The sequence below is a fragment of the Ursus americanus genome, chromosome 17, assembly GCF_024610735.1.
Source record: "Ursus americanus isolate L20-20 chromosome 17, mUrsAme1.1.p, whole genome shotgun sequence".
Taxonomy (NCBI): domain Eukaryota; kingdom Metazoa; phylum Chordata; class Mammalia; order Carnivora; family Ursidae; genus Ursus; species Ursus americanus.
In genome coordinates this window covers 36,255,757-36,274,020 of record NC_142143.1, presented here as the reverse complement: position 1 = coordinate 36,274,020, position 18,264 = coordinate 36,255,757, and the positions used below count along the sequence as shown (strand labels likewise).

The 18,264-nt window shown below is 37.3% G+C and overlaps 1 protein-coding gene across 1 annotated transcript in view; it reads left to right on the top strand.

Moving 5' to 3' along the window:
* The window catches only part of ACSS3 (acyl-CoA synthetase short chain family member 3), a 149,572-nt gene that overhangs the window by 70,818 nt on the left and 60,490 nt on the right, over positions 1-18,264 (top strand). The window contains exon 8 of the mRNA XM_045779883.2: positions 17,165-17,316. Coding sequence (XP_045635839.1) covers positions 17,165-17,316 — 152 coding nt within the window. The remainder of the gene's footprint in view (positions 1-17,164; positions 17,317-18,264) is intronic.

Here is an 18,264-nt window from a genome sequence, read left to right as displayed (position 1 = left end):
GAAACTAAAGTAAAGCCATCTGTAACAAAAGATGTCAATATGAGCCAGTCTCATAATACACACAATGTCCAAGCTTTGATGAAAAAAAAAATCACTCCTCATGTCAAGAACTAGAATGATCTCAAGCTGCATGGAAAAAAAAAAATTGATAGAGACCAACACTGAGATGACAGAGATGTTAGAATTACCTGACAAAGATTTTAAAAGAGCCATGATAAAATTATTTCCATATGTGATTATGAACATTCTTGAAAGAATGGAAAAATAGAAAGTCACAATAAAGGTGTAGGAGTTATAAAGGACAATCAGATGGAAATCTTAGAACTGAAAGCTACAATAACCTAAAATAAAAACTCATTGGGGAGATGGATGAAATAAGTGAAGGGAATTAAGAGGTACAAACTTCTAGTTATCAAATACATAAGTCACAGAGATGAAAAGTACAGCATGAGGAATGTGGTTAATAATATTATAATACTGTTGTATCATGACAGATGGTAAGCACACTTCTCATGGTGAGGATCATGTAATGTATAAACTTGTCATCACTGTGTTGTACACCTGAAGCTAATATAACATTGTCAACTATAATTAAATAAAAAATTAAAAAAAAAAAAAGCTCAGTGGATGAGCTCAATACTAGAATGGAGGGGACAGAGGAAAGAATCAGTGAACTGGAAGAAGGGACAATAGAAATTATCCAATCTGAACAAGAGAAAAAGAATAGACTGAAAAGAAAAATGAGTAGAGCCTCAGGGACATGTGGAAAGATAACACAAGATCTAATATTTTTGACAACAGAGTCATGAAAGGAGACGAGGAGGGGGGTGGGGCTGAAAAAGTACTGAAAAAAGTAGTGAAAATTCTCAACTTCTCAAGTTTAGCCAAAGATATGCATCTGTAGATTCAAAAAACTGAGTAAACTTCCAAATGGTAAAATTACAGAAACACATACACACAAACAAATCACAAACTTCTGAAAGCTAAAGAAAAAAGTCATCTTGAGACTTGGGAGAAAGAAAGGATACCTTACCTGTGGGGGAAAGCCATTTGTCATTTTGTTTTGTTTTGTTTTTTTAGGATTTATTTATTTGAGAGAAAGAGGAAGAAAGAGTGTGCTAGCGGGGGAAGGGGCAGAGGGAGAGGGAGAGAGAGAATTCTCAGGCAGACTCCCTGCAGAGCCTCGCGTGGGGCTCCATCCCAGGACCCTGAGATCATGACCTGAGCCAAATTCAAGAGTCAGCCACTTAACTGACTGAGCCACCCAGGCATCCTGGGAAAGCCATTTGAATGCCAGGATTTTTCTTCGGAGGCCATAGGAAAGTGACACAGCATATTTCAAGTGTGGAAAGAAAGGAATTGTCAATCCAGAATCCTATATCCATCAAAATATACTTTGGGAATAAAGAAGAAATAAGGACATTCTCAAGATGAAGAAAAACTTAAGAGAATTTGTCACCATAGGCTTCCCCTAAAGGAATGGGGATAATGATAAAAGATACTTAATGATAAAAGACTTAATACTCCTTCCTGTGTCTAGACCAAAGCAAGGATGCTCACTCTGTCCCTCTATTCAGCGTAGTCCCAGAAACAAAAACAAAAACATTTTAGAAAGGAAGAAATAAAATTGTCTCTCTTTGAGGCTGCATGATTATCTATGTAGAAAATTATAGGACATCTAAAAAACCGTAATTAATAAGTGAGTTCCGTGAGGTCTCAGGATACAAGATGAACACACAAATATCCGCTGTGTTTCTGTATACTAGCAATGGACACCTGGGACTACGTTGGGCAATGAGGGATCCTTATGGAGATGGAACTGTTCTGTGTCTTGCAAGGTCTATTTGCATGTGAATCTACAGTTATCTCATATAAAAAGTTTAATTCAAAAATTAAAAAGTCTTCAAAGAACTCTGGTCTCTTAAAAAACATAATTCAAACTCATTTGGCTGATACAAGTGATTGATGGCTATCTGCTTTTTGCCTATGTTTACAGTCTTATCTCTGGTTCCTGGCCTCTGATTCAGCTTTGCACTTAAGAATCTGTCACATAGGCTCTTACATGAGCAGAACTGCCAGTAATTGAGTTGTTCCTGCTAGTAAAATTCCACTTTTGTTCTGATCATGTTGCAAAGTGGTCCTTTTTCTTAAGGGAGCAAGTTAAATATCACGTCCTCTCTTGTATTTCCTTTACTTTCCTCAGGCCAATTCAGGTGTTTTCTGTGCTTCTGTTATACCATGTAGATTTCTCTGATCTTGCAGACTCAGAGGACAGGGGGTGTTTGTCATTTCTGTACCCCCCCCATGCCTGGCACAGTGCCTTCCAGGTGGTTGGTAAAATTTGTTGTGTAAATGGGCCATTTCTCAGGGGATTAATTGACAACTCGAGCGTGCAAAATACAGGGAAAAAACTTGTTTGCTCGATTAATTAAAACAAAACTAAAATAAACTGAAAATGAGTTCTGACTTGTCACCGGGCCAGCAAGTACAAAAAATATTTATTAACCTCCGTAAAATGATAATCCCATTTGCCCCCCAATTTTGGGTGCATTACCAAATTGTTATTTTATTTTAGTCTGATGAGTGTTTTTTTTTTAATTTAGGAAGCTAAAATCTTCCATTAAAAAATTAAAAATACATTCTTTTTATAGTGAATAGAATAATATAACAGATCCTCATGGACTTCTCTCTTTTCTAAAGAGAAATAATATCATATACAACTCAGTACGTTCAAAGTTTTATTTTCACTTTTAATGAATTACAGCATTTCAAAGCTATACGATAGTGAATTGGTGAGTGTGATATTTTTACATAATGATGAATTTTGATTTAATAAAAATTGATGATCTGAAGTACTAGTTCATTGTGTGCCCAAGTCATCTAGAGTTCATAAAACATATCTCTTATTGAATGTAAATAGTTCATGATACTTTATGAATGAATAATGAATGAATCCTTTTTCTCAGCAAAGATGATTTTTTTATATTCTGGAATTTAATACACATCTATAACTACATGGGCTGAAAAAACTAAAAAATGTAACATTATAACCAAGTTGGAAAATCAGTTTAACTTCTAGATATGTTAAGAATCACCCACCTGAAACAATGTGTGTTTCAACATGAACGCCTCGAGTGGAAAATACGATTTTCGTTTCCACCACAGAGGACACATAGCTCTGCATCTGTAGGGTGAAAACATACTGGAAATCCTGGTTGTCGGCTTTGGCTTTAGCTTCCTGATAATTACCAAATTTGTAACACATTTCTATTTCTTTCATTAAAACAGACAAACAACAACCCCCCAAAAAATTCCACAAAAATTCTCAATTCCCTTATCCCCTTGCAGTTAGAACATCATCTTTGCAGTAGAACATTCATCTTTGAAGGCTTGCCTTACTCCACGGTCCTCTCCCGTTGGCATCTGTTACCATTATTCCATTATAACAGCTTTTGATCATTTCCCTGGTGATCTCTAGTTTTCCAAACGCTAATGGGCATTTTCAGTCCTTATCATTCTTGGCTTCTCAACCCTTGAAGGTTGTTGAATTTCTCTCTTCCTTTCTTAGGCACAGCCTGCTCTTGTTTTCCTGAAGTTATTCTAATGCTCATTCCTGTTACAGGAATTTGGCCATTTGTTGCCTGAAATAATTCCTCAGCTCGTGTCTCTTCCTCATGGAAGCCTTCCTTGACCTCTCTGACTAGGTCAAATCTTGTCCTTTCTCATAAATGCCTTAAGTTTTTTCCTCTCTGGCTTGTGTCCCAGATCCAGTTTCATGTTAGTTTATAGGCCCCTTTGATTTGTTTATTTGCCCCGTCTGCTCTAAACTCTGAGAAGATCATCTTAGTGTTTGCTCACCACCAATTCTCAGCTACTAGCCTTCAAAAGAAATATTATACATTAGTACATATATTTCATATATATTCAGTCATTTATAACATAAGCATTATTTCTCTTGAATTTTAGTCCAGTGCCAGTTGAGAAATACACAAAAACCTGAAATGTACACGCAGTATGTGTCCTTAGCGTTTGATCTTGTCATGTGTTTGGTTCCCAATAAGTATTTGTTAAATAAATGCCTGGATGAAGATATCAGGGGAAAAACAAAAAACAAAAAAACACTTGATTTTGTAAGTAAAGACCTTTTTTTCCTTATGAAGATATGTAATTCTAGTTATCTTTACCAAAGAATTTTATGAACAACTTAAGTAATAGGTTATATTTTTTAATAAGCAAAGATTTACTATTATTCATTGAACTGGACATATTTAAAGTATGCAATTCTAGAAGCCAGTTTAAACTGATGAGTTAAAATATGCAACCAATTCTGAACAATTCAGTCCTTATTTTTGAGAGGAAGAAAATAAACAGTGCCTTTTCAGAAATTTACTTTATTAATAGGGCACTGATTCCAACAGACCTAACCCCAGCAACATACAGACCAAGACATATTTGGTATAGCAGTGTGGTCAGAAGAGAAATGAAACCAACAATACTTTAATCTAGGAACTTTAAGGTGGAAACATATTTAGCAACGTGCTATGTGTGTGCAGACACGTGTATATGTTGGTAAATGATGGTTATACTCAGAGATGCTTTTTAGCTTCTTTCTTCTGTTTTGTATTCGTCCCCTTTTACAAATAGCCTGTCATCTGCAGAATCAAAACCCAACATTTCTTCTTAAGGTAAAGAAATCTGGCTGGGCCTTCTTTCTCCTTATCTTTGCTTGGATACTAATGTACAATGTGTAACTTGTGCACACATTTCAGTTACGTAATACAGTGGAACTCAGGCTTCTATAATGGCAGCAGTGTGGCCAAGCAAGAAATCAACTTACTGGACAAACATGTCCCCATTATAGTCCTTCATGAGCCTTTTTATTTCTGGAGTGTCCGTTACATTGTCTGCTCTTTCTTTTTATTATTATTTTTTTAAGATTTTATTTATTCATTTGACAGAGAGACAGCCAGCGAGAGAGGGAACACAAACAGGGGGAGTGGGAGTGGAAGAAGCAGGCTCCCAGGGGAGCAGGGAGCCTGATGTGGGGCTCGATCCCAGAACGCTGGGATCACGCCCTGAGCCAAAGGCAGACGCTTAACGACTGCGCCATCCAGGCGCCCCTTGTCTGCTCTTTCTGATTTAATTTAGAGTCTTCTCTCTTCCTAGTCAGAACACCTAAAGATTTATTGATTTTATTCTTTTCAAACAACTCTTAGTTTTTATTTTTTCTGTTGTTTTTATTTTCTATGTGATTTATTTCTACTCTAGTCTTATTTCCTTGTTTCTGCAAACTTTGGTCTTAGTTGTTTTTTATCTAGTTCCTTGAGATGTGAAGTTAGTTCATTTATTTGAGATCTCTCTCTCTTTTTTAATGTCAGGGTTTATTGCTCTTAGTATCACTTCTGTTGCATCCTCTAAGTTTTGGTATGTTGTGTTTTCATTTTTATTTGTCTTGAGATACTTATAAAATACTCTTTTGGTTTCCTTATTGACTCAATGGTTGTTCAAGAGTGTTTTGTTTCCACATATTTATGAATTTTACCATTTTCTTACTATTATTGATTTGTAATTTCATTCCACTGCTGTCAGAAAAGATACTTGGAATGATTTCTATTTTCTTAAATTTGTTAAGACTTGTTCTGTGGCCTAACATATGATCTATGCTGGAGAATGTTTTAAATGCCCTTGAGAAGAATGTATGTTTCTTTGCCATTAGGTGGAAAGATGTTGGCCAAGCGGTACAAAGTTTCAGTTATTCAAGATGAATAAGTTCTGGAGGTCTTATGTACGGCAACACAACTACAGTTTAACATATTATATTGTATGCTTCAGATTTGCTAACAGGATAGATTGCAAGTGTTCTCACCACACATGCGCGCACACACACACACACACACACACACACAAAGAAAATCTTAACTATGTGAGATGATAAATATATTAATTAGCTTGATTGTGGTGATTATTTCACAATGTATATACACGAATCAAAATACCAACTTGTACATTTTAAATACATACAATTTTTGTTTGTCAATTACACTTCAATAAATCTGAGAAAAATTGTATAAAACTGCTTGTATATAAAAATATACACAATATACTAAAATAGGTTCTACCTTGAGTTAAAAAAAAAAGAAAGCAGCTTACTGTTCTTTGGCTTAGTTATTACCTAGATGGCATGTTAATTATTGGCCACCTTCAGTTTAGCTTGGCATTAAGTCATAAACTAGTTGGTGTACTTGATCTTGATGCGGCAGTTGTTAGTTTTGGGTAATAACAGTCTCTTTGGAAGTCCTTAAGGAATGAAAACTTGCTCTCAATTTACATTTGTTTGCCTTTCACAAATTGTTACCTTACTGCAGCAAGCCGTTTCGGTGAACTCTTACACACCCTCACCAGATTAGCCAGGACAGATGGCTCTCTGTTAATAATTCAACATTAACTTTGAAGATATGTACCACGTTCCACCTTCTCGGATGATATATTAGTTAGAGGAAGTAGAGGATTTAAGCTTCTGAGCTGTGATATAGGAGCCTGGTCACTGGACTGGAAATACGAATATCTGTGTTATTTATTTTGCTCTGCTTTTATCTGCCTGTATGATTTTGGGTAAATTAATTGAACCTCTTCAGGAATCCATTTCTTCATTATTAAAACTAGAGTACTGACACTGTATTCTCCCCACTCTGCACTTCGGTGAATCTTCTCCAAATCAATTATGTTTTTTTCCCCTAAGATAAATATATTATTTGGTAATATGTTTTGACTTTTAATTCTGGAATTCATTTCGATTTATTTTCCTAGAAAGTGATGCTGGCTCTTCAAATGCATTTACTGAATTCATTCTAAATTAGTGAAATGTTTGAGAGGAATCACAGCAGGTTATAACTTCCAAAGAATGATTCTGAAACTTCTATTTATTAATTGTTTGGCCTCAGATAAGTTACTTAACTGCTCTCAACTTCAGTGTTCTCATCTATAAATATCAATATTAATAGTGCTTTCCTTATATATCATTAAATTGGTTAATCTATGAAAAGCCCCTAGAATAGTTTCCAGGATATAATAAGCTACTGTTATTATCCAAACATATGGATATGTTTATTCTTTCCCAGAATAAAATTCTATAGTATAAACACCAATCATTCATTCCCGTGCAATCCAGCCATGGCAATGCTTGAATTTTCAGATACTCGACATTTCGTCCTTCAAAGTCTATCCTGGTAACTCTGCAGCAGTTACCAGAGCACTAACGGCAGCTCCCTTTAGAGCCCATTAATTCTCTTCTAGGAGCCAGCCGAAGGAATCAGCACATGGGGATGTGTCGATCCTGTTGGTATCAACTTTGAATAATGCGTAGCCTATATGGAAAATAATCCAGTGATCTGTCCCCTCAAGGATCTGTCCTTTCAGAATAGAACTGGTGAGTGAAATAAGAGTGGCTGTGAAGCCTTTTCATGTGTGAATAAATCAGTACATCTCATGGCTCACCATTATCCAAACATGTATAATCTTTCGCTTCTATTTTTTGATGGGCTTCGTCATTACTAGTTTATAAGCTGTGTATATCTTTGATGACTTCAGAATATTCAGCCTGGTAATCTCTCACTGAACGCTCTTTTCCTGAAGGAAAAGTTGAGGTACCCCTATCTATTCCTTCTTTATAGAATGATTAGTGTGAAAATGAACTCTACACTTTCCTTTATTAACGTAGGAATAAGATAAAATAATGTATATGAAATTAGTTTGAAAGCTTCAAAGAAGTATCACAATATATATGTGTAATTGGTAAAATATGATTACATACACATATTTTAGGCATCATTATTATCACTTTATATACATGGATCAAAACATTTTCCATTTTGAAAGTCTTATGTTTGAGAATATTGAGGATACTACTTTAATTACTTTCAAATTATTTTTGTATTGAACATTCTTCAGATCATCCACAGTGTATCTTCAGTGCACATATCACTTGCTTCTGTGCCACACCAGACCTGTTATCTCCGTGAAGACATCTTCTGATGTATTTTCCATACATGGACCTTCTGAATTCTTATCCCCTTCAGGGTTTCATTTTAAAAATATAATCATTGCTTTCATGTATAGAGTTACCTTCTTTTTTGCAGAAATTCTGCATTTTCCATGTTAACGTGTTTTCTTGAATTTGATGATTCATTTGTTTTAAGGACAGAGATTTGCTTCTTTCAAGCACAGGGATATGTTACTTCCTTTTAAGACCAGTAGCCATGATGTTGCTAGCTCGTACACGCTCAGAGGCACACATCAGAGTCTTCTCCCCCTCTTATCTAATGGAAAATGATTTCCTTCTTTCTTCCTTTTTTTTTTTAATCTAGTATAACAGCAATGTACTTTTATGTATGTACCAAAAGAGAAAAATGATGACACAGTTATTACTCGGATTCAGGCTATATAATTTGATCTTCTCAATTGGAAAAGATTGCAAAGCTGATGCCAGCATCTTTTAGGTTTCTCACATGACTAGTTGTTCAAAGATATGTATTTCTGCGTTTATCTTTCTCTGCGTGTGCCTGTGTTTCATGTTGGAGCGAGCAAGTGCAGCTGTTGTCATAGCACCATCAACAGTGCTTAGTGGTGCCTGTTGTGAGCTCAGTATTTTCTAGGGGTTGAGAGGGAAACAGAGTAAGTATCAGATACACTCCTTGTCCGGAACACACTGAACAAGATAGAAGAAGAATTAAGATGAATGTAAAGGACAGAAAGGAAACAAACCAAAACACTGCCTAACGAGAACTTTCTTACACTGTGTAGAAGATAGGAAACCTTTTTCAAAAATTACATTGAGTCATTGCCTATGGTAAATACTCTACATTTGCGCCTGTTTTGATGCAATTTTCTGATGATGGAACTAAATAAGGATCAAAGGAATGACATAAGTTGACTTGGGTTACATAGCTGGTAAATGGCAGTTTGGATTCCACCCTGGCTCAAAATCCATCTACAAGTGTCTGAAGGCAAGTTTAGGATTAGAGTAGACCGGGAAAGCTTTGTGGATGAAGCAGTTCCAGTAATAATAATAGCTACTGTTGATCGGATGGTGGGTGATAGGAACTCTCCTAAGCATCGTCTTAACTATTTCTATCTGTACACCCATGGGATCTATATTTTGAGCCCCTATTTACAGCTATAGAAACTGAAAATCAGAGACATTAAGTAACTTTACCAGTGGCACGGAAGTTGGGATTTGAAACAAAGTTCTCTGCCTCCAAAAGCAGTGCTCTCTGCCCATAATTTAGAGGCGAACAATTGGGAAATTATTGAGTAGTGCCAGCTAGTGGCCAGAACCGGGGTATCAGTGATCTTTAAGGGAAAGGCAGGACATTAGGGTGTCAGGTGGATACCGTAAGCTAGAGCTCAATAGGAGGTTGAAATGAGCTCTGCTGTCTGCAGCTAGGACAGCACTGTGATGCTGGTCATCAACCCAACCGCGCTGGTTCCTACTCCTTGTGGAGGGGGAAAGAGTATTTTAGTTTTGGTAACGTCAATTCTAAAGCTGCGACTCAGGCATTTGTATGATATTGGGAAGTTAAGGTTCGAAAAAGGCAACTTTCAGAATTAGAGGATGTAGATGAGTTAATAATTTAAGTCCCTGAGAGGATTAGGATACTCAGGTAAAGATTACAAAAGGGAAGCTATAAAAACTGAGAATGAAAAATTAGAGAGGCAGTGGGAAGATCGGGAAGATGGTATCGTGAAGCGGAAGGGGGTTTTCCAGAAGAGGAGGGGATCAGCAGGGCCAGGTGCTTCAGAAGGAGGTCCGGGAGGACAACAACTGAAGAGAGTTTTTGCAAGTAAGGGGTCATTAGTCAGCAATTCCATAGGAAGGTCTGTGTGTTTGTTTTGTTTTTGAACATGGGGGAAATCTGAGCATGTTTGGAGGTTATTTTAGGTAAATTTTTGGACAGTATGGAGTAGCCAGGCTTTGTACAGCCCCAGGATGAATTGTAGTGTACATAGGAATAGCCACACTTACTATTACACATTAGTGTAATAGGAGCATGAAGCCATTAAATTTCTCTGCTTACAGCAAAGTCTACTCACTCTGAGTAAAGAAAACCTGTGTTTGGGTGCACCTGGGTGGCTCAGTCGTTAGGCGTCTGCCTTCAGCTCAGGGCGTGATCCCAGGGCCCTGGGATCAAGCCCCGCATTGGGCTCCCTGCTCTGCTGGGAGCCTGCTTCTTCCTCTCCCACTCCCCCTGCTTGTGTTCCCTCTCTTGCTAGCTGTTTCTCTCTCTCTGTCAAGTAAATGAATAAATTCTTAAAAAAAAAAAGAAGAAGAAGAAAAAGAAACCTGAGTTTGTTCCTCTGGTAGAGAGAGCAGTGATGGCTGATCAGCGTGGAGGAATTCAGAGGTGAACGCTTTCCTGCTTGAAGCCATGAGCTACCAGCCATGCCAGTGATAAACGCTCTCTGTGGCTGCTGAGGGTGGTAAATATGTCAGAGTCCCTCATTAGCTCAGCACTGGGTCTGCAGAATTACCAATTCCTGCGCTCTGCTTCATTTACTTGGCATTAATACTTTCAGAGGTAAGTATCTTTTTAGTGGGACAGATGGGCTCTTATGACCTGGGTGGAAGTGATGGCGTATCCATTGGAGGGTAGCCTCGTCGCGAGGCCCCATATGGTCCACTCTCTCAGTGATCTGGGAGAAGGCAGAGGAAGAACCAAACCAGAAGGGATCTCTCTGTCTCACTCTCTCTCTCTTTTTTAAAGATTTTATTTATCTGACAGAGAGAGACAGCAAGAGAGGGAACACAAGCAAGGGGAGTGGGAGAGGGAGAAGCAGGCTCCCGCAGAGCAGGGAGCCCGATCGGGGCTGGATCCCAGGACCCTGGGATCATGACCTGAGCTGAAGGCAGATGCTTAACAGATGAGCCACCCAGGTGCCCCCCTCTCTCTTTTTTTAAATTAAGCTTTATTAAGGTATAATGGGTGAAACTGTAGGATATTTAAAGTGTATATCACGTCATCTTCAGTTTCTTTCACCAATGTTTTATGGTTTCCGGAGTATAGGTCTTTCACCTCTTTGGTTAAGTTCATCCCTAGGTATTTTATTCTTTTTGGTGCAATTGTAAATGGAGTGGTTTTCTTATTTTCTCTTTCTGCTGTTTTGTTATTAATGTATGGAAGTAATGATTTTGTACCCTACAACTTCACTGAATTCATTCACTACGTCTAGTGATGTTTGGTAGAGTCTGTGCGTGTGTGTGCAGTGTCATGACATGTGCAGATCGTGACACTTTAACTCCTTCCTTACCAATATGGATGCCAAGCTGTTTCCCAGAGCTAGACAGAACATCTTTAAAGAGATTCCTGTATTGGGGAGGCTCTCATATGCCTAGAAAACTTGGCTATGGACTCCTTTTCAGAAGCCAATCATATTGACTTATCTCCCTAGGAAAATGAATATATACACATTAAAAAAAATCAGAATACTCATAAACTTCCCTGACGTCCAGTCAGAAACCCTTCATCTAAAAGATTAAGATATAATCTTTTCAAGCAATGATACAACCAGACAAAACCCTCAGACTGAGACTTAGCTTTCCGAAGTCTCTGGCAGCACAGAAAGAGCAGCTGGCTTGGGGCTATTCTTCTTGACTTTGGAGAAAAGATCATTGTATTCAGGGTGCTAGGTCCTATAAATCATAATATATATGTACAGTCTGGAGTCTAGTTTATAGAGCAAGACATAAAGAATGAGGCAATGCTCCCCAATTATTTTCTCACTGTATGGCCCCTATAGTCAGATTTCAGTTATCAGTATATATTTTTTTATTAATACTTGGATTGGCTCATTTATTTATAATACGTGGGAAGAGGCTAGCGTTGAGGGCTAGGCTCATTCCCTAGGAAATGAGGCAGGTGATATTGCCTGGCCTCAAGTAATGCATAATATCTAAGGACTATGCACTGGTTCTCAACCCTGGCTGCAGATTAGAATTACTTAGGGGACACATGAAACATAACAATACCAGTCCCAATTTAAGGCTAATTAGATCAGAAACTCTGGGAGTGGGGAACAGACATTGGTACCTTCAAAGAGCATCCCAAGCAGGGCGCCTGGGTGGCTCAGTTGGTTAAACGTCTGCCTTCCGCTCAGGTCATGCCTCCAGGGTCTTGAGATGGAGCCCCATGTTGGGCTGCCTGCTAAGCTGGGAGTCTGCTTCTCCCTCCCTTTCCATCCCTTCCCGCTCCTTGCTCATGCTCTCTCTCTCTCAAATAAATAAATAAAATCTTTTAAAAAATAAAATAAAATAAAGCATCCCAAGCAATTCTAATTTACATTTAGGGTTGACAATCACGGGATTGAGTCGAATTAGATAGCGGTATGGATAGGATAAAGGAAAGGGAGGTGACAGCGTATTTCCACAGGTGAGGCCCATGGAATTATGGGAAATCTCTAGCAAATAATCAGTGAAGTAAGTCGATATAAATTCTTAGTTATCAATTGTATATATAAGCAAGTTTTTACTCCTTAAAAGGGAATCTGCTATGGTAACAAAATCCTAGATCTGAAGGTCTTAAGACACAGAGTGGTTCTCTTGTAGGGCTTTAAAGTGGCAGTAATGTTTTCAAGACTGGAACAAGACAATGTGAGTTATTGGAGAGGGACTTTAGGGAAGAAAAAGCGAATTTTTTAAAAGAGGTTGTATACTCATTTGATTCATATTTCAAAACTCACCAAAGGGTAAAGAGTGCAAATCTCACTGTCCTCTATTCCCAGCTGTTCAGTTTCTCTGACTTGGGAGCAGTCAGTCTTCTGTGTCTAACAGTTCATTCTTAGTTCAATGCCCCCTCCTTTATTTTCATACAAACGGCATTGTCCAAATTACAGGCACACTCCTCTGCTTTCTACCTTTCTTTCAATAAATATTCTATCCTGGGGAGCTGCATGTGTTCTAACAGGTCTCAAGTTTAGATGCTGCATGCCCAAACTTTCATCCCTCAGTGAAGACACAAGGTATGTAGGAGAGATTCAACAAATGCTGTTGCCAATTTCATCCCACTTCCAAAATAAACAAGCCAGCACTGCTGCACCTGTCTGCTGAAATTAAATTCAGAACTAGTCTGTAAGGAATGTTGCTGTCTTCACCTTAGAAGTTCAGTACAAACATGCCTTCGGTGATATTCTCAGAAGTGGTGTTCAAAGCGACGAGATGTATTTCTAATCCTGCCACAAAAAGAGGCAAAAGCCTCAGTTGACTTGGAAATTTTTATGTCAAAGTCTGAGAAACTACAAGTAGCTTTGACACCAAGCCTTTGGATAAACTGAAATCGTAGGATTAATAAAGCAAATTATCTGTTTTTTTTTCTCAAATATCTGACTATAGTGTTTAAGCTTGTCTTTGTCTTGGTAAGGTGCTGCCTTTCACCACTTTCCAGTGCTGACACTGAACCTCAGTACGGATTATGTGAGTTCATCACTTTCCAGTGCTGACACTGAACCTCAGTAGGGATTATGTGAGTTCATCACTTTCCAGTGCTGACACTGAACCTCAGCAGGGATTATGTGAGTTCATCACTTTCCAGTGCTGACACTGAACCTCAGCAGGGATTATGTGAGTTCATCACTTTCCAGTGCTGACACTGAACCTCAGCAGGGATTATGTGAGTTCATCACTTTCCAGTGCTGACACTGAACCTCAGCAGGGATTATGTGAGAAGCGGAGACTTCACCTGGTTTTCTAACTCGTGGTCTATCGTCTCTGGTTCCTTAAAACTTATCACATTGAATCATAAGTGGTAGAAAATTGTAGGTACAACTTAATCTTCAGGTATTTATTGGTCTTGGTTCCTATGCTTTGTACCGTTGCTAACCACATTATAAATATTAGCAGTTGGTGTTTTATAAATATCTGATATTAAAAATTCATGATTTATAACAGCCGAAGGCATAGAATCTCTGCCTTGCCATTGTAGGGATTGCTTTTTGCTTTTGGTTTCTGGGCAGCAATGGACACTTTGGCCCTTTATTTGGGGAAAGGGAATAAAAGCAAATGGTAATGACATCAGTTTGAGTTTTGAAGAGTTTTTAAGTTATTGTTACCTTTTAGCCACATTACTGCTTCAGTGTGTATGTTTGTTAAAAATCCCCACAGTTTTAGAATCTTCCTCCTTTTTCAGTTGAATATTGTTTGGTTGTTGCTCCTCACTGAATATGCAAGTTCTGGAATCAGAGTGAGTCATTTTCTCCAGGCAACTCAGTGTGGTTAGTGTGTTGTTATTTTTTAAAAGTATTGTAAAGGGATTACATTGCCTGCGTGTGCATGCATGTGTGTGCATGTGCACAAGCTTGTGTATGGACAGAGGGCGGGGAGAAGAGTGTTCAGTAAAACCAATAAGCCATTGAGTCACTAAGGTCTAAAATAGTGAAACATAGCATCAAATGATTCTGTGGGAATGGACAATGAAATGCAAAAATCTGAACCTTTCCGAGGTCAACTAACTTACAAATGAATATGGTGAGATTATATCTATCACTTCCATCAGTGTCCTAATAGGAATGCTATGTTGTCATGATTTTTACGCTCAATCAATAGAATATTGATGAAAATGTACTTCTTGTGGGTCAAAATTGCAACACTTATTATTATATTATTTGTAAAAAGATATGGTAGAGTTTTTAACTGATATTTTTAATGTTTAAGCTGTCATTATCATTAGACATAATTGAAGGCATTATAAAATATATCAAATTGTGCTCTCTATGTAGGTAATCATTATGGTATAGCATTTTGTTATGACGCTAATATCGCCCCTTAGTGAGTATATTATCTTTGTCCCATGATGCTGGAACTGTAGTAGAATTCAATTCCAATTGGCTATAAAGTATCTTTCTTCAGTGGAGGTCAAACTGCTTTAAAATATTATCTCAGGGCTTTTAGCTTATCGAGGAAATATTGGGAAAGTGGTTTATTCTTCTGTAACGGGCCAGGGAATGGCAGCATAGACAGGAAAAGTCAATTGTATAAGGTCAGTTAATAAATCATCGTTATGTGGGTGAGATCAAGTTTCCACAGTCACAATCTAGTATACCAGGGAAGGAACAGTGTCTGAGACATATCGAAAAAGGAAAAGTCAAATGTTTACCTCAGTTGGTTCAAAAGAATAAAGCTACTGGTTCATTTCAGACCGATGTGCTCAAGGCTGCAAAATTTGTGAGTCGAGTTATGTATATGAGTTGCCAGGTTTTATCTGGCAGCTTTTTATACTATATTAACGTGTTGACCTGTATGAGGTGGTAATGGAATAAATTGAAATCAAGTGTTTCGGGATAGTTGTAATAATAAAAATGAATTTCTAGTTGCAATAAATACTTTGGTTTTAAAAGAGCAAGAGAAAAAGCAACAGAATATAAGAAAGAGGTTATATTTTTAAAAAAGAAAATATACTTACATTAAAGAATATTAAGGGCAATCATTAAAAAAAAAGAAGATACAAACTAATAATGCCCTATCCAAGATCGAAGTAGACGGAGGTAGTGAATCAAAATTCATGAACAGCTATGGTTGGCCTCTTCTTATCATCCGTTCATTTATTATTCTCTGTTGGGGGAGATCTCTCAGTTTGCTACCAGCAACTTCTTTCCTCTTTTTACCCTATCAGTGTTTCCCAAGTGTGTTTTCCAGAATGTGAGATCCATGAGATGTTCATATAGGGGGTGTGGACAGAGAAGTTGAGGACAGATTACATACAGTAACTGTCTTTTGGGAATTCCTCATGTTCTTTAACACTTTTAAGTCTTCAAGAAATTGTCGAAAATCAGAAACAAGTTGTCCATTTTTTATCCCAACCCCTTCCAAAAGGATTTGATTATGAAATATATATATATATGTAATATATTTTTTCACATAACATATATTAACATTCCAGGCATCTTGCTTTAGAATCAAAGGAAAAAGTAGCAGTGATGAGAATGGATTGAGGAATGAGGGGATATGATTGGGCCAACATAGATTCTATGCAACACTTAGAATTTTTATAGAATCACTAATTTATGTATGCTATGCTCATTTTCCATTTCACAGAAACTTCTATTAAAAAATGCTTTGGGGGGCACCTGGGTGGCTCAGTCATTGAAGCAACTGGCTCTTGACTTTGGCTCAGGTTATACTCTGTCAGGCTCTGTGCTGAGCACGAAGCCTGATTGGGAGTCCCTCTCTCTCTCTCTCCCCCTCTGCCTCTGTCCATGGTGTGCTGTCTTTCTTAAAAAAAAAAAAAAAAAAAAAAAAAATTGTGTCCTTTTGATTACATGTTCTATAAAAAGTGTTAGGTTTTGATTCATGGATTTTCCCCTGAATATGTAAAATGTCATTTCGAGGCTATAGAAAACATACATTTGGGGATTTCTTACTGAATTTTTTTTAAGTCACAGAAGTTGCTTTCCTTGGAGTGAGGCATTTAACTGAAAAAGTCATTGTTCAGAAATCACTGTGATTTCCTATTTTTCTCTCTTCCCAAACACTTTGAGAATTGCTATTGTCACCTCTACTTTTTTTAAGATTTTATTTATTTTTAGAGAGGCAGAGTGCTTGAACTGGGGGAGGGGCAGAGGGAAAGGGAAAGGGGTAATCTCCTGCAGACCATACTGAGCAGCCCAATATGGGGCTCAATCTCAGGACCCTGAGATCATGACCTGAGCTGAAATTAGGAGTCCACGGCTTAACCGACTGAGCCACCCAGGCGCCCCATTATTGTCACTTTTAAAAGTAACTATGAAAAAGAGTGGCTAAAGTTAGAAATTCATAGCAGTCATATTTCTCTTTTGGTCTACCACCCAAAACATGGTATTTAATTTCTTGGCTAATGGAAGACTATTTTATATCATTAATTTGAATGTGATATGTATTTCCCGTCCTTTATCTTTCAAAACTTAAGAAAGGAACAATTGCAGTTTGAAAAGCTTTTAGGATGATGTAATGGAGCAAATGGCCTCTTTGAAGCCTGGGCATTTGCTTTGTTTTATTTATGATAGACCATGGGGATATTTTAAAACCAAGATTTGTTGAGCACCCCATTTTATTAATATTGCTGTGTTAAATGTATAAGTATTGACCTGTCAGTGAAATATGAGACATTTTACCCTGTGACATTTTAAATGAATCTCATTGTAGGGGAAGCCTGTGGGAACACCAGATGCTGGAGCTTATTTCCGCGTGCTCGCGGAGCATGGAGTAGCTGCCTTGTTTACAGCGCCGACTGCAATTAGAGCCATCCGTCAACAGGACCCTGGGGCAGCCTTGGGGAAGCAGTACTCTCTGACAAGGTGAACTTGGGATGCACAGGGCAAATTACATTAAAAACTGCAATCAGAATGAATAACTGAACATTATATATATATTTTTTGGCACTGCGATACCTCTATGGAAAGAGCCAGAAGATTCTGAATGTTATTAAGAATGACTGTTCTAAACATAGCTTTGAATTAGTTAGAATTTTAACTATACTATGAATATTTTTTAATGCCATATTGTGTTTCAGTTCAAATCTTACCAAAATATTTCTCTTTTTTAAACCACCGTGCTTATATTTTCCTTAAAGTAAAATGCTGTGATTTAAAATGCATTTATACATACATAATGGTATCTGTCTTTTGAAAATAAAATAATAGTGAAGGAAAATATTATTTGATTTCATATATACAGATAAAATGTGAAAATTATAGTCCAAGTTATGTTGTTGAAAGAGTGGAGGAAATTGTTTTTCTATTGTTTTGTAATAATATGCTCTGAATAGTTTAAATATTTTTTGCTGGTTTATTGACATCCATTTTAGTTTAATGATATGTATATTCAAAGATAATTATAGCAATTTGTATCTTCAAGGCAGTTTCCAGCATCAGTTCTTTTTGAACCTCTTTGAAATTGGTCCCTGCTATCATCAACTAAAAGAAGGATTTTGTAGTTTCTTCAAGTCAAAAAATGGGTTTGAATTATTGTCTTGAATTTTTTTAAGTTAAATGCCACGTGTTATGAATTTTAAAGCCCAAAGGAGTTAAAATAGATATCATACACTGATTGCAGATGTGAGCAAGAAACTTTCAGTTTGGGCTGTCGTGGTTTTGGTTTTGGTTCTTGTCCTTCTGTTTTTTTGTTTTATGAAAAATTAGCTCTGGATTTACGTAAAATTTTACCCGTCATCTAAAGAAGACACTCATTAAGATACAAGCGTTCGTAAAATGAACCTTCCAATATTTCTGCTCCTTTCACTTTGT